Source organism: Mesoplodon densirostris, chromosome 4 (assembly GCF_025265405.1).
Source record: "Mesoplodon densirostris isolate mMesDen1 chromosome 4, mMesDen1 primary haplotype, whole genome shotgun sequence".
NCBI classification, from domain to species: domain Eukaryota; kingdom Metazoa; phylum Chordata; class Mammalia; order Artiodactyla; family Ziphiidae; genus Mesoplodon; species Mesoplodon densirostris.
Genome location: NC_082664.1, coordinates 85,466,625 through 85,483,649, shown reverse-complemented (window position 1 = coordinate 85,483,649; position 17,025 = coordinate 85,466,625). Strand labels below are relative to the sequence as shown.

The 17,025-nt window shown below is 42.6% G+C and overlaps 1 protein-coding gene across 1 annotated transcript in view; it reads right to left on the bottom strand.

Annotated features, from left to right (window-relative positions):
* Positions 1 to 17,025, bottom strand: part of EIF2AK4 (eukaryotic translation initiation factor 2 alpha kinase 4) — a 110,012-nt gene that overhangs the window by 41,773 nt on the left and 51,214 nt on the right. The window contains exons 12-18 of the mRNA XM_060096586.1: positions 11,283 to 11,716; positions 10,157 to 10,226; positions 7,829 to 7,912; positions 5,948 to 6,070; positions 4,032 to 4,136; positions 2,096 to 2,153; positions 1,073 to 1,152 (exon numbers count right to left, since the gene is read on the bottom strand). Of these exons, the coding sequence (XP_059952569.1) occupies positions 1,073 to 1,152; positions 2,096 to 2,153; positions 4,032 to 4,136; positions 5,948 to 6,070; positions 7,829 to 7,912; positions 10,157 to 10,226; positions 11,283 to 11,716 (954 nt within the window). The remainder of the gene's footprint in view (positions 1 to 1,072; positions 1,153 to 2,095; positions 2,154 to 4,031; positions 4,137 to 5,947; positions 6,071 to 7,828; positions 7,913 to 10,156; positions 10,227 to 11,282; positions 11,717 to 17,025) is intronic.

Here is a 17,025-nt window from a genome sequence, read left to right as displayed (position 1 = left end):
GCTCAGTCAACTACCCTTCCCCCAGCCACTCCAGGTAGAAACCTGAGCGCTGTCCTGTTTTCCTTTCTTTTCCTCAACCAACACCCACTCCGTTAGGAAAACCTGTCAATTCCCCTCCAACATGTATTTCATATCTGCACACTTCTCCCCGTCTCTACTGCCACCACTCTGGTCCCAGCTCAGCCGTCCCACCTGGACTCCTGCCAAGCCTCCGGCAGCAGCTAGAGTGAACTCTCTCGCTCAAGATCCTTCAGGCGCTGCCTGTGCACATCCCTTATCATGGCTAAGCTGGCCCTGCATCATCTGGCCCCGGCCTTCCCTTCAGCTTCGCTTCGTGCCTCTCGCCCTCATAGCTCTCACCACGCTGCAGCCACACTGACCTTCTCTCTGACTGTCCTAAGTGAGCCACGCCACCTCTCACCCACAGTCTTCTCTCTGTGCACGCTATTTCCTCTGCTTACCCCTCTTCTCTCCCAGCCAAGTTCCAGCCCCCAACTTTGCATGGCTTCTCTCCCCCCTTTCTTCCTTTATCCTGAAACCCATCCTCTTGGGGAGGCTTTCTCTAGTCAGTCGACCTAAAGATGATGTCTTTTACTATTCTCTGGTCACTGGACTCCATTTCCTTTCTTCTTAGTTCCTACAGAGTTTGTGATTTAAAATTTTTTTATTTGTTTACTGTCTGTTTCATCCACCATCATCCACCAATGGACAAGCTCCCGGAGGGCTGGAATAAGATGTCTTATTACTTGATTGCCTTGTTCCCTGTGTTCCCGGGGCCTGGCCCAGGACCAGTTAGTTCAAATCTTCTTTAGATGGATGGAGGGACTGTAAGCTCCTTGGCAACAACAGTGCCAGCTTCAGTCACTGTCCTTGGGCATCACATGTCCTATTTGGAGCAGTCGCTCAATAGACATGTGGATATATATTGAGTGAATGAATGTTCCTGCCTATTTCAGCTGGTAACTAAACCCCAAATGCTGTAATCTTTTTTTTTGTTTTTTGTAATCTTGATATTCTTACTATTATCTCTCTCTTGGGATCTTTCCTTTTCCCCCAAAACCTTCCTCTTTACCTGGTTGTATGCAGATTTGGTGCTGCCTTGGACCTCTGGGCTTACATATAAAGCAGTGCCAACCATCCCAGTCAAATGACCTGCATGGAAGAAGGCAGTGGGAAGGATTTCCAATAACAGGACTTAGAGATAAAGGCAATTTTTAACAAAACAAAACAAAACAAGTTTCTTAAGAAACATGGTCTGTTAATTGTTTACACTATTCACAGGAAGAAGCCGCATGCATTTCACCAAGCTATTAACCCTAAATCGTGGATGGCCACACACTTTGTTCCACACAGGATGGCTTTGCTGTGGTAAAGGGGCAGTGCCAGGCAGGAAGACCCCAGATGGCCCAGGTCATGAGGTAACCTCCTATTACCACCTGGGGTCAAAGTATAACTGCCTACCCAGAGGAGTAAATTATTCTAATTGAAGGTCTAATTTCTTAGACTTCTGAAGAACAATCTATATAGTGAAAAGGGAAAAAAATTAAAGCATTTTCATAATTTTGTTAATTTAATGAATAATTATAATTTGCTTTAGAATAAAATCTTTACAAATGAAAAAAAGGTTTCACTTTGAGAAATCTTATTCTGTACTGCATATTTAAAAATTTCCTGGACTTCCCTGGCGGTCCAGTGGTTAAGACTCTGCGCTTCCACTGCAGGGGGCACGGGTTTCAACGCTGGTAGGGGAACTAAGATCCCCACATGCTGCACGGTGCACTGCCCCCCCCAAAAATAATAATAAAATGAAATTTTCCTAAGAGGGTAGATCTTATGCTAAGTGTTCTTATCACAAAATTAATAATAATAGTAATAATAAATAAGAGGGCAGGAAGAAACTTGGAGGTGATAGATATGTTTATGGCATAGATTGTGGTGATGCTTTCTTAGGTGTGTATGTACCTCTAAACTCCTCAGGTTATATACATTACATATGTAAAGTTTTTGTATGTTAAAAAAAGATAAAAGAGAAAAAAAGAAATTTTGTGGATTGCTTGTTAACACACTAATTAAATATACAGTCTTCTGGATTTACCTGAAGGGTCTGATTTAATCAAGTGATCTCCTGATGTATCATCTTGTTTGCCGTCAGCCTAAAAATTCAAGTAAGCCAAATAACAAATTAAAATGTTATATTATTCCACAGGAATGGTTTATCATTTCTAAATGAAGACTGACTGAAAAATATTACACAGAAACCATAATAACTATAATAATGCTTTTTTGAGCTTTAATTTTTTTTTAGTTTAGTTAGCCTACTAATGCAGGGCTCACTGGAAACCTCAATGAGATCAAGGAGAAGGGCAATTCACCGTAGAACTCCTTCGTGGCAGAACCCCCTGAAAACTTACCTAAACTAATTTATTTTCATATTTCAAATGCCAAAACAGAATCTATTTACTGGGAAGAGTAAAAGTATATTAATAACAACAAACTCACTTTCTAACTTTTCTAATTTTCCCACTGGGTCAATTTTTACTCTTCTTTCCTAGAGGCTGGTCACCAAATCTGTTCCACTGTCACTGCTAATACCTCTTAGGTAGCCTCACTTCTTCCACTACATCCGTGACAGTCCTGTTTCCCGCATTCCCTTAAATCATTATTTTTCTGACATCTCTCCACAGATTCCTATCACAAGCACTGCCATCAATAACAAGAGCTCTAATACTCGTAGACCCAGGCAATGTTCCAGGGCTTTAACTATATTCTTATTTTATCCTGGTGACAACTTTGAAGCTGGTACTTGTATTAGGCACATTTTATGGAAAGAATACTAAGAGGTTAAGTAAGTTGCCCAAGGATTCTAGCCCAGGGAAGTAGGCCTCCAGAGCCTGTGCTCTTATCTACCTCCCTACTATTACAGCATACAGATATCAAGTTACATTTGTTAGTTTGGGGATCAAATCCCCATAGAGCACCTCCTTGGTCTTAGCACTCTTCAAATTCCCCAGTGTTCTGGTCAGGACCATGTCCTTACTGTCCCCCTTCCATTTCCTCCCTCTCTGCTCCTTCTAACCTCACCTTCTATTTTAACCCCTGAGGTTTTTCTCACCATTAATCCAAATCCTAGTTTCTTTTTTTGACCACCCTTATAATTAACTGCATTTACCACAGATTTTGGTGCCTAATCTCTGGCTTATGATGTTAAGTAAAACTCTTCCCCCAGCACTCAAGGCCTGACACCTCCAAGAATCCCCAACCTTCAAGCATCTTCTCTCACTGCTCCCCTACACCTCATAGTTTTAATGAACCAGACAACATGCTGGCCTTCAACAATCATGTCTGCTTACTCCAGGGCCTTTGCTTATGCTGTTCTTTCTCTTGGGAACCCCCTACCCTGGTGTCACCATGCCCTGCCCTCAATCTCAGCCTACTGGACTCCCACCCTTCCTTTAAGGCTCATCTGAAATGCTGTTTTCTTTATACAGCCCTCCTTGATCCTCATAACCATATGCAAATTTTCTCCTGTTTTTAAGTCTTATATGACTATTTCTCTCACTTCACATTATTTTAGCTTTGTATGTTTAACAACTACTCTACAGTGTTGTGAAGAAGAGCATTAATACTTTCTGATTTATGTTGTCTAGAACTCATTCTTCTGATGTTTTACGGTTTTTAAGCCTTATTTCCTTAAGCTAACTAAAAGCCCATCAGGTGTAAAGCATCTAGCCCAGTGCCTGGCATGGTAGACCAAAACACCAAATTGTTTCATAAAGTATTTCATGCCTTTGACCTAAATATCCCCACAAACTAATAATTTTATGTCTCTCAAGTGGAACGCACTCACTAAAACGTATTCACAATTTCAAAGCCTGCAGGATCGTTTGCAGCTGCCCCTGCAGACTTGTATACTTTCCTGGGGATTACACAGCAGAGTTCAGGGAACTCATAGTCATAAGAATGTTAGAAGACAGGATAATTAAGGCACATGGGTCCATTTTCAGGCACACTTGAATTAAAAAAATACTCACAGCAAAGGCTAGATGGTCTGTCGCTAAACCAAAATCACCTATTTTTACATGGTCATCAGAATCCAAAAAAATGTTGACAGGCTTCAAATCTCGGTGAATCATTCCCTGATGGAAAAGAACAAAGAAACCAACAATTTTTTTCCCAAACATAACTTATATCATACCTGTTTCCTCATTTGAAAGGCCAACCTAGTGATGAAAATTGGATGAGGTCTTCTCCTGCAGACCATGCTAGTCCAGGCTGTCTGACCTCTGCAATGTCTGGTCCAATCCAAATGGTTCCCTTTGGCATCCAAGACCCCTGTCTATCAGGTTCACAGTGATCTTTCTCTCTACTGCATCACAAAACCCTTGCTCTGGTCAGGGAGATAGACACCATTTTCATTGCATCTTCTACTCCTTTCTTCAGGCTACCCGCCCTGCCCGGGCTTTTCTCCACTCATTGGAATTGTACCAATATTTACAAGTGCCAACTCATTCATGAAGACTTCCACAGTAATTCTAATAATTCAACTTTGCATTCCCAGCATACCAGGTAAGTGCTCAATGATTACTTGTTACGTGAACACTACTTTCTCCCCTTCCTAATAGCATCCTCATCATGCTTACTGTTTCCGGTACTATAATACAGGAAATAAATGTAATAAAAACACTTTATGGTGTGATCTCTCTTACTGTTACATGAAGGTAAATTTCGGCTCCCTCAAAAAAACAGCAAGTCCCTCTCAAGTATGGGGTTTGTCATACACTTGTGCCTTTCTCTATTTCTAGGTTTGGCACAGTGTTAGACACCCAACAAATGGTTGGCAGGTACTGAGCAGATTAGATGGCAAGGAAGACAGCGCACGGAGCATGGTTCTAGGACGCCAGGACGCTAGCACAGTAATAGAGTTCTAATGACCTTCATTAGAGCTCATTTTCATGTTCAACCTTGCAAATTCCACTTCCACCAAATCATTTATAAACTAGACATCTGTAAATTATAGTCCTGGCTTTTTAGTATAAATATGGTACAGTATAAATATTTTAAGGTTAAAGAAAATTGTGGCAAAGGAAAAAACGTATTTACACTAACACATTAGACAATCCCATTTTAAAAATGTAAGCAGTGTTTCATCTTGAAGCTAGGTCCATTAGCATTTACACGGTAATGACAATTTCTAGCTTTACAGTGACATTTTACACATGCGGCAAACTATGTTAGTCTCATCTCTACCCTTGCTAGATGACTTTCTAATTTTCCCATGTTCCTAGGAAAGGTAGCACTGAGTCAGAATCACATATCTTGGCAGGTATTAATCACACTCTCACTTTATCTAAACCACTCAAGGAATCATCGTCATGTTCCATACATGTTCAATTATTTCCACCTAACCTGGAGGCTGGCAAACTTTTTCTGTAAAGGACCAGATAGTAAATCTTTTAGGCTTTATGGGCCACACAGTCTCTGCCACAACTACTCAACTCCACAGTGGCAGCACAAGAACAGCCACAGGCAACACATAAACTGGTATGGCCCTGTTCCAATGCAATGTTATTTATGGACACATTTGAATTTCATAGAATTTTCAGGTATCATGAAATATTACCCTTCTTTCAATTTTTTACAACCATTTAAAAATGTAAAGGCCGGTCTTAGCTCACAGGCTGAACAGAAGCAGGTAGGGATTTAGATTTGACCCATGGGCTATAGTTTGCTGACCCCTCTTCTATCCTTCAATGCTTTCTTTGAACTTTGATGCTTTACACTATTTTCTCGTCTTTTGATATGTTCTATTTCCTATAAAAATAGATTATTTCAACATACCCATAATTTTCCCTCTATTTTAGGTTTTCTCAAATCTCCCAATATTTGATTTTGTCATAAATTTTAGGTAAACATAAGTTTTTCAGATATAAAATGTTGCAAAGCTTACTTTTTCATGGATATAAGCCAATCCATCCAGAATCTCTCGGAAAAGCCTCCAGAGCCTGACGGTGTCTCGATATAGTCCCTGGTCAATTGTGTCACGTAAAGTGCTCTTTTCACAGTACTCCATCTATGGACAAGAACAAACCAGGCAGGATTTGATGATATAGAGTTTCAATTAAGGAGGACAATGGCAATTAATGTAATCCCCCATTTTGAAACGTGTACCATGGATTTTAAATACTTATGGAAAAGACTTATTTTTTTAATTAAAAAAAGAAACCAACAGTATTAAAAAAAATGGGAAGAAAGATGCATAATCTTAGCACCCCAACAAAATCATTTACATTTTTTATATTATTGTTCATTAAAAAAATAAGACTTTAAAATCCTTGTCACATATAATATGAAAACACTTAGAATTAAGTAAAATTTTATTTTTTGTTTTACAAGATTGTTTCCAAACCCAAATTTCCAAGAAGGGCTAATTAATAATCCAATGATGTCATTAGCCTTTCTCATTTGCATGTTAAATTAATGACAATGACCTTCAAGTCTAGAGTAAAACATTGTAAATATCAAAACATTTAAGAAAGGGCTCATCTCATCCTTCTTAAGTGTATTAATCTATCAGAAAACAATGCAATATCATTTAAACCTTAGAGCAACATGCAGCATTTGATTTATGAAACTAGCCTATGTTTCAAACCAGTGCCACAGTTGAGATTTCTCATGAAGAAGGACTTTCTTATTTTCAAAGAGAGGAACATGTCATTTTAAATGAGAGGAATATCCTCTCATGCTCAGAATAACATCTACAAACTCTGACTCATCCTCCAGGCCTCCCACACCAAGATCCTACCACACCTCACGTACCTCTGCTAGGTATTTCTGTCTCACTGTAACTGTTTACAGCGTAATGGCATATAGTAGATACTCAACAGTTAGCGGTTTGGGGGACAAATGCTTTATCATGTGTGTAAGTGGTTTATGTTTAGGGAAAACCTAAAACCCGCTGCAACCCCAGGAAAGCAACCACCTAACTAGACTCTTTTGAAATGTTACACTTGTCTGAGGGCTCCTTCTTGGGCATAGTACTATATCTCACATTTAAAGATCTGCCTCCTTGCAGATGTGACTGAAAACACTAATAATGACTCACGGTCCTGTTCACTTGGGCCAGAGGCAAGTTTCCCGCTTTGGTCTGTGGCTGCTCCTCTGCTGGCTGAGCTCACCACTGTCCAGAATGCGCCCCTCGGGAGTGTGAGCAGGACAAAGCCTATAAGCTTCCCTTTAGCAATGCCTCACTGGAACTGGTTCTCCTGTCCCTCAGGGGTTCCAGGACAAGCCACTTTCCTAAAACCAGGTGGGTGTTTCTTCTGTACACACGAGGATGTATGTGCCTCGTACCTTGCTTGTCCAGATTTAACTTGTTAGACAAAGTAGAGTTTCTGTACATGCACAGTCTAGCGTTTATGGAACTCAGGTGGGTTCTAATTCACGCATGTTATTTCGTTTATTCTTCACAAGCCATTGAGGTAACTGCTACTGTTTAATTTATAGGTGGGGAACCTGGGACATAGAATGCTGAAGAACCATGCCTGAGCTCACAAAGCTGTGACCGGTGGATCCAGGATGTGAACTTACACAGCCTAAGTAAGTCCAGAGCTGGAACCACTGCCCTGTGCCATCTCCTGCTACGGTACAGGAGAGCATGGGTTCAAGGCAGGGGGAAAGGGCCTCCGTGCTATAATCCTCTCTGGCCAATTAATCTTTGGCAGTGCGGTGAGCCCTCTTTGCTCGCTCTCTTGCTCTCATCTCCCAAAACCTACCCACCAGCATACTACTGGGAGTTGCCGTGTCACTGAGCTGCATGCCAGGGCCTCACCTGGATGTAGAGGTAGTGCACAGCCTCAGTGGTTGCCGGTGGCTCACTTTCATGGCAACTGTTCTTTCCATTGCAATCTTCATCCTAACCCAAGAGGAACACACGAGAGCTCAAAATGAGGCTGAAATGAAACAAGATCATCACCACCACCAAGTCTTTTGTTCCTGCCCCTACCACATACATAGCTATCCTGCTGCCTTAGAGGGAAGGTGTGTAAGCAGAACAACCACCACTGTCTTTTAGATACTTACAGCATTTAAAAGGCAATTTTGCCAATACCAGAATCTAATGCACAGTTTACAGGTCTGTTACTGTACAGAACAATGATGGGGACAACAGGAAACAGGTGGGTGTTAAAGGTAATCCACAGAAAGGCTCGAAGTCAATTCCTTCTCACCACTTGCTATCTTTCTATGGATAAGAAGGGTAGAATGTATACAGGTTAATATTTTAAGGCTTCAGTTTTATTGGAATGCCTACCTTTGATGGTAGGCTTACTTTGGAAACAGACGATGAGAAATCCATCTTTAGCTAAAACAATTTAAATGTGATCACATTGCCGGACGGCACACTGCTCTCGGCTACAGCACTGAAGAACCACCACCCAGCTGCCACTTAGGGTGACCGATCCTCTACACTACTTTTCCACACGGTTAGTCTGCCAGTCCTCTACAGCTGTTTTTCTAACTCATGTCCCTTAAAAAAAAATTCTTTCTTCTTCTAATAGACATATTTAAATACTCCCTCCTACCCCCAAGTATGGGAAAGCATTAGGTAGCATTTGACTGTTTCTGATTTGCATTTTTTGTGTGGAAACATTTTTTCAACATTTTATCTTTATTGAAGGAAAAAGACTGCTCTGGAAACAATCAAATTCTACTTTTTTTTTTTTTTTGGCCACACCGCGCGGCTTGTGGGATCTTAGTTCAATCAGGGATTGAACCAGGGCCCTCTGTAGTGAAACCTCGGAGTCCTAACCACTGGACAGCCAGGGAATTCCCTCAATTCTACTCTTGAATCATTTATTTATTCTGGGGATTATCTGTACAAGATTGTTAATCTCTTAGAGGTTTCTACCCATCAATTAGAATGCCCATGGGATATCTCCCTTAATTGAGAAAAACCAGAATTGTAAATTTGGTGCCCCCATAATAATTATATGCATAACTAATGCTAAAACCAAAGCAGTTAGTTTAGACTACTTATGCTATTATTCCTTAAACTTCCTCAGGGGTTAAGGGGATTTTAATAGAAAAGGGAAGTACTTTTAAAAAATGCTGGGACTTCCCTGGCAATCCAATGGTTAAGACTCCGTATTTCCACTGCAGGGGGCACAGATTCGATCCCTGGCTGGGGAACTAAGATCCTGCATACTGCGCGGTGCAGCCAAAAAAAAAAGTGCTGGCTAAAGCATTCAAACCTCATTCAAACCAATTTAACTGCTTATCTAAGACAGTCTATGTGTAGACTTTTTAAATCTGCTATGAATGCACCCTGCTTGTAATTATATTTTTATTCCTGGTAATAAAGTCACTGCATCCAATCCCCAGCTGTAGAAGGTTTCTCTAGCAATAACTGACAGCCCTGGAAATTACAAAGCTTCACACCAACTCCAAGCCATCAGCACTGAGGGGCTCTGCTGGCCTGGATGCAGGAATATACAGAATTGAGTGGGGTCCAAGGCTTAGAGTAGTGTTTCTCAAATCTTTCAGACCATGTTGTATTTTATATTACACCTAATACATATACTCATAAGAGACAAGTTCTACAAACAGAGTTTACCTTTACTAGTGTGATACATTTTGGTATTCTTTACTCTTCTCTACAGCATTAAAAATAAAATGAAGCTGGTTGTAACCCTTGAAACTGATTTCATAACCCATTACAGGATCATAACCCACAGTGTTAAAACACTGTTCCAGAGGATGGTTTATGAGAGTAAGTCATCAAGATTAATTGATGTGAGAGAGGCCTACATAACTCCACAATTAGGCTGTTTAGTTACTCAATTAATTTGCACTCAACCCTCATCCCCAACCACGTTTCCTAAAATCCTCTAGGAAGTGGTTTTCACTAAAAGCAAAATAAAACCAAAAAACCCAGTATGTCAATTTATTCTTCTCTTTTTATTATGTGGATAAATTAAGACCTATAAGTAACCCTATGAGTAGTATATTTTAAAAAATCATGTTTTAAAATCGACAGTTTCTATATCTGCATATCAGATTAAGGCTTTACTATTTTACCTGAGGTTTATAACATCAAACATTTGCTTATGTAGCCATCCCATGATGAATAAAAAGGTGTAACTTCTATTTATATATTTACCTGATTCTGACTTTTACTGTTCTCATCTTCATTGTCAAAGATGATATCACTGTCAGAATCTGAAGCAGGTCTTAAAAAGAGAAAGAGAGAAAGACTAAAGAAACTAAATCCCCTGTTACAATTCAATAGCTCAGAGTTACTATAAACTGTATCCAAATGGATACAATGAAATAAAACCATGAATGTAAATGACCAGGGTGGATTCTGAGATGCGTTAAACTTTATTAATATTAATTAATTAATAGCTGTGTTGGGTTCGTTTCTGTGCGAGGGCTTTCTCTAGTTGTGGCAAGCGGGGGCCACTCTTCATCGCAGTGCGCGGGCCTCTCACTATCATGGCCTCTCTTGTTGCGGAGCACAGGCTCCAGACGCGCAGGCTCAGTAATTGTGGCCCATGGGTCTAGTTGCTCCGTGGCATGTGGGATCTTCCCAGACCAGGGCTCGAACCCGTGTCCCCTGCATTGGCAGGCAGATTCTCAACCACTGCGCCACCAGGGAAGCCCTGAGATACGTTAAACTTTAAACTTTATTTTAGGATCATAATTACTGGTTTGGTAACCCCTTTTTTTTTTATTTTTATTTTTTTGCGGTACACGGGCCTCTCTCACTGTTGTGGTCTCTCCCGTTGCGGAGCGCAGGCTCAGCGGCCATTGCTCACGGGCCTAGCCGCTCCGCGACATGTGGGATCTTCCCGGACCGGGGCACGAACCCGTGTCCCCTGCATCGGCAGGCGGACTCTCAACCACTGCGCCACCAGGGAAGCCCTGGTAACCCTTTTTAGAACTGCAGTAGGTCCTATGTCAAGACTCCAAATTAGTTCCTTTATGTTCCACAGAGTCGGAAGCCCTTATCTAAAAAGAACGCTCTTTTAAAAATCCTATTAAATGTATTAAGAGGAGGGGCTGGAAGAAGTTTCTATTTTTCCATCCTCCAGGGCTTGGATTTTGGAGATCTCTTGAAGATATTAGAGGGAAAAAACCCTTGGACTGAATTTGGCTACTCTCTAAAAATGAGTTGCATATACGTGTATTTCATCATGGTCCACAGGACTGGATTTCTAACCAAGTCCCTCCCCTTCCCCCGGCCTGGGCTTGGCGGGGATGAGCCAGCACCCGGGAACTCTTACAGGAAGGACTGTGAGAAGACGCCGTCGTGCTCCTCGTCGTCATCCTCGTCGCTGCTGGAGTTCGGGCCGGCGGCGGGGAAGCGGGCGCTGGCCGAGCGCTCAGCAGATGTGCTCCACTCCACAGAGCTGCTGAGGATGGGCGGCGGCGCGGCCGCCTCCACGCTGCCCGGGCCGTCCGTGTCGCTGTCGCCGACGGGTGGCCGGGGCAAGGCTCGCCCGTCCAGGGCCTGGGGCCCCGCGTCCGGGGGCGGCGTCGCGGGGCCCGCCGGCCGCTCGTGCCTCTCGATCCAGGCGTTGTAGTAGCGCACGATGTTCTCGTGGTGCAGGCGCGACAGCAGCGTCACCTCGCCCTTGATCCTGCGGAAGTGCCTGCTGGCCGGGTTGATGGGGATGCGCTTCACCGCGTAGCAGCAGCCGTCCAGCTTGTTCTGCACCTGCCGCGCGAAGGAGAAAGGAGAGGGGTCCGGCAGGTCAGCCACTCCAAACCCTGTACCGACTGGCATTCCTACGGTGTCAGCCCATCCCCTCCCAAGGAGAACCCCGAGTTCTGAATCAGAACCCACAGCTACAATCGAGGACCACGTGTCTGAAGTTCTTAAGCTGAAGAAAGTCGTGACTGCCAAAAACAGAAAACATTTCACCCCGAGCTAAATGTATAGAGCCTGCTAAGAGACTCTGGGGAAAACATAATCTCCATTTTAATCATTCATTTTATTGACAATTATATTCCTGCTTTTCCAATATCACATCTGCTATCTAAATTTCCAAGTAAACCTTGTTGCTTTTTTAACCTTGTTTTTAAAAATTTATTTTCCAAACTCAGTGTAAATTTTTAGAAGGTGATTTTAGTTTCTCTCCACTTGTTTTTTTAAACTTAAAGTCACTGAACACAAACTAAGCAACAGTTTTAACAGACCTGCATGCAAATTCTAATTCTCAACTTATAAAGAACTTGGGCAAATGACTTAATTTCCTTGAAACTCGATTTTTTAATCTACAAAATGGCATTTATGCCACTTCCCTTACCTCAAAGGCGACTGTGAGGATTAAATGAAATGATGTGAGTAAAGTACCTGTATCAAGGTGTCACACAGAAAGGTGTTCAGTAAATAAAGTAATTGGCATTAACACAATTACTGCCCATCGATTTTGTTACTAAGATTGAAGATTTACAACTGATGTTATGTAAGGAAACTAGAACAATACAATTAAGAATAAAAGAAAAACACAAGTAAAATACAAGAAAATGTTCAAAAGCCAAATCTCTGTATTTTACATAGAGGCATCCTTATCCCGGGCAGTTCTGCTATGCAATTGGGTTGACTGAAGTATTTTTTATAAAATTTTGTTTTCTGAACCTTCCAGTTCCAACCATGCAGGGCAACTGAAGTGATGGAAACTAACAACTTGCCCATCGCAGAGGGAGAAACTAGTTGGTTACAAAAGAGAGCATCATTCTCTTATTTGGCTCATAGGCTTCTATGCCAAAAACTACTTTTAGGAATGAGAAAGGAATACTATAAAAATGAGTTTCAGATTATCTTTTTTGGGGTACAGAAATAGTGGTACAAAGTACATTTCTGAGTAAAACAGGTGTCAGTCTGAATGCTGGCTGAAATGTCTTAGTGATGTATGTGACCTCAGGCAAATGACATAACTTCTCTGAGCATCGGTTCCCTCATCTGCAAAATGGGATAATACCTATTTCTAAGAATGTCATGAGGTTAAAAGACAAGGTTCATGAGCCACCTGGCAAACAGTCTCAAATAGGAAATGTGCTCCAAAAAAATGACAGCCCTGTGTTCTTTTACTGCCACGTTAATAGAGTGGAGGACTGTGGGAAGTTTTGGCATTGTCTTTCAACCTCATGTCTCAGTACATATCACATATAATATTGTAACCAAGCAGGACCCTATGGGGCCTTCCCGGGACAAATCGCCCACCATGTCCTCTGCCTGTGTCTTGTTTGTAGAAAAGCTTTAGTCTCCCAGGCCTCCCGAGTCACAAAAGGCTGCTCAATAATGACTGAAAGAATGTGAACATGCAGTGATAAAAAAATAGCAGTTGGGCCAGGAGAATTGGTAACAATTTAAAAAGTGAATCAGCCATATAACAGTCACAGAATCTTTAGTTCTTTCCTGAAGGACATAGATAACATGCCTGATGCACGTTCCTGAGTTGCTTTACAGATACTAAAACTAAAACCTCCACCAGATAGAAGAATCTAACTGCATGATGAGCATGAGCATGTAGCCCCCAGACCGGCTGGAACCGGTCTGGTTCCAGTTAACATCTTAACTGATGATGTTAAGCCCCGTGACACCACCCTCTTACCTCACCATCACCCAATCAGAGAATGGTACACAAGCTGATCATGCACCCTGCAACTTTCTCCCTCGCCTTGCCTTTAAAAATGCTTCCCTGGAATCCACTGGGGAGTTTGGGTCTCTTGGTTATTAGCTGCCCTTACTCCTTGCTTGGTGCCTGCAATAAATGCTGCACTTTCCTCTACCAAATCCTAGTGTCAGTAAGTTGGCTTTACTGTGAGTGGGTGAGCTGACCCAATTTTTGTTTGGTAACACTATGTGTCACTGAGTGGGGTGTGGGGCTTGCTACACTAGAACTCCTAGGAATTCATTTATTAAAACGCAAAGGTGCATTAACAGTAATGGGTCCAATTGCTAATGAAATTCCAGATCTCTGAGGAGATGGCCCTACCTTAACCTGAAAATAGAGATGGGGTGTGAGGACTGTTGGGTTCTCACAGGGAGAAACCACAGGAAAAACATGGGGGATTAAGTTACTAAGATGTTTTTGTTATATGAGCTTACTAATCAGTTTTAAGTGCTTGAAAGGAAACGAAGCTTGATCATGTTTGGAATTCAAGAATCTAAAATATAAAGAAGTTAAATGAGTTGATCAAAATTACAGTGTGAGTTAAAGGGATAATATAAACTTCAATCATCCACGCCTCTTAAAGATAAGTATGGTTACCTGATCAGGATATCTGTCTGCCCAAAATAGATCTATTTAATCACCTAAACGTAATATCTATACTTTCAAGAAGAAAGTTGAAAATTTCCCATGATATTACGGCTTTCTTTTGGAAAACCTGCTTAAGTTTGTCTTTCTGTAGAAAAACTAATGTAATTCTTTTTTCAATGTAAAAGGTCTTCCACAGTGATATAGGTAATGCTTCCTAATAATACTCTCAGAATCCTAAACAGACTCATGCCCTATTGATGGTGTGCTACTTTCCTATGGGTAGGATGACATATCTCATTTGGATTTGATAACAGTAATCTGGGACCCTTAAATTCAAACAAAATACTTAAATTACACAAAAAGAGTTGAAAACTCTCTCTTAAGGGGCAGATGATAATAAAAGTTGCCGAAATAGCCTGGAATAAGGAAGGGAAGACCTAACAGCAGCACACCTTAATAATGCATCATGGAGCAGCTTCAAGATGGTGGAAGAGTAAGATGTGGAGATCACCATCCTCCCCACAAATACATCAGAAATACATCTACATGTGGAACAACTCCTACAGAACACCTACTGAATGCGGGCAGAAAACCTCAGACCTCCCAAAAGGCAAGAAACTCCCCACGTACCTGGGTAGGACAAAAGAAAAAACAGACAAAAGAATGGGGACGGAACCTGCACCAGTGGGAGGGAGCTGTGAAGGAGGAAGGGTTTCCACACACTAGGAAGGCCTTTCCCGGGTGGAGACTGCGGGTGGCGGCGGGGGGAAGCTTTGGAGCCACGGAGGATATCGCAGCAACAGTGCTGCGGAGGGCAAAGCCGAGAGATTCCCGCACAGAGGATCGGTGCCGACCAGCACTCACCAGCCCGAGAGGCTTGTCTGCTCGCCCAAAGGGGCGGGCGGGGCTGGGAGCTGAGGCTCGGGCTTGGTCGGATCCCAGAGAGAGGACTGGGGTTGGCTGCACGCACACAGCCTAAAGGGGGCTAGTGTGCCACAGCTAGCCTGGAGGGAGTCCGGGAAAAAGTCTGGAGCTGCTGAAGAGACAAGAGACTTTTTCTTGCCTCTTTGTTTCCTGGTGTGCAAGGAGAGGGGATTAGGAGCACCGCTTAAAGGAGCTCCAGAGACGGGGGCGAGCCGCGGCTAACAGCCCGGACCGCAGAGACGGGCATGAGACGCTAAGGTTGCTGCTGCAGCCACGAAGAACCCTGTGTGCAAGCACAGGTCACTATCCACACCTCCCCTCCTGGGAGCCTGTGCAGCCCGCCACGGCCAGGGTCCCGTGACCCAGGGACAACTTCCCCGGGAGAACACACGGCACGCCTCAGGCTGCTGCAATGTCATACTGGCCTCTTGCCCCGCACTCTGTAACCCTCCCTACCCCCCGGCCTGAGTCAGCCAGAGCCCCCGAATCAGCTGCTCCTTTAACCCCGTCCCGTCTGAGAGAAGAACAGACGCCCTCAGGTGACCTACATGCAGAGGCAGGTCCAAATCCAAAGCTGAACCCCAGGAGCTGTGCGAACAAAGAAGAGAAAGGGAAATCTCTCCCAGCAGCCTCAGGAGCAGCAGATTAAATCTCCACAATCAACTTGATGTACCCTGCACCTCTGGAACACGTGAATAGACAATGAATCATCCCAAATTGAGGAGGTGGACTTTGGGAGCAACGATATATATATATTTTTCCCTTTTTCTCTTTTTGTGAGTGTGTATGTGTATGCTTCTGTGTGTGATTTTGTCTGTATAGCTTTGCTTTTACCATTTCTCCTAGGGTTCGGTCTGTCTGGGTTTTTTTTTAGTATACTTTTTAGTGCTTGTTATCATTGGTGGATTTGTTTTGTGCTTTGGTTGCTCTCTTCTTTTTCTTTCTTTTATTACTTAAAAAACTTTTTTTAAATAATTAATTTTTATTTTAATAACTTTAAAATTTAATTTTATCTTCTTTCTTTCTTTTTTTTCTCCCTTTTATTCTGAGCCGTGTGGATGACAAGCTCTTGGTGCTCCAGCCAGGTGTCAGGGCTGTGCCTCTGAGGTGGGAGAGCCAACTTCAGGACATTTGTCCACAAGAGACCACCCAGCTCCAAACAGTCAAAATCTCCCAGAGATCTCCATCTCAACGCCAAGACCCAGCTCCACTCAACGACCAGCAAGCTATAGTGCTGGACACCCTATGCCAAACAACTAGCAACACAGGAACACAGCCCCATCCATTAGCAGAGAGGCTGCCTAAAATCATAATAAAGCCACAGACACCCCAAAACACAACACCAGATGTCGACCTGCCCACCAGAAAGACAAGATCCAGCCTCATCCACCAGAACACAGGCACTAGTGCCCTCCACCAGCAAGCCTACACAACCCACTGAACCAGCCTTAGCCACTGGGGGCAGACACCAAAAACAACAGGAACTATGAAGGTGCAGCCTGTGAAAAGGAGACCTCAAACACAGTAAGTTAAGCAAAATGAGAAGACAGCGAAACACACGGCAGATGAAGGAGGAAGGTAAAAACCCACGAGACCTAACAAATGAAGAGGAAATAGGCAGTCTACCTGAAAAAGAATTCAGAATAATGATAGTAAAGATGATCCAAAATCTTGGAAATAGAATGGAGAAAATAAAAGAAACGTTTAACAAGGACCTAGAAGAACTAAAGAGCAAATAAACAGTGATGAACAACACAATAAATGAAATTTAAAATTCTCTAGATGGGATCAATAGCAGAATAACTGAGGCAAAAGAACGGATAAGTGACCTGGA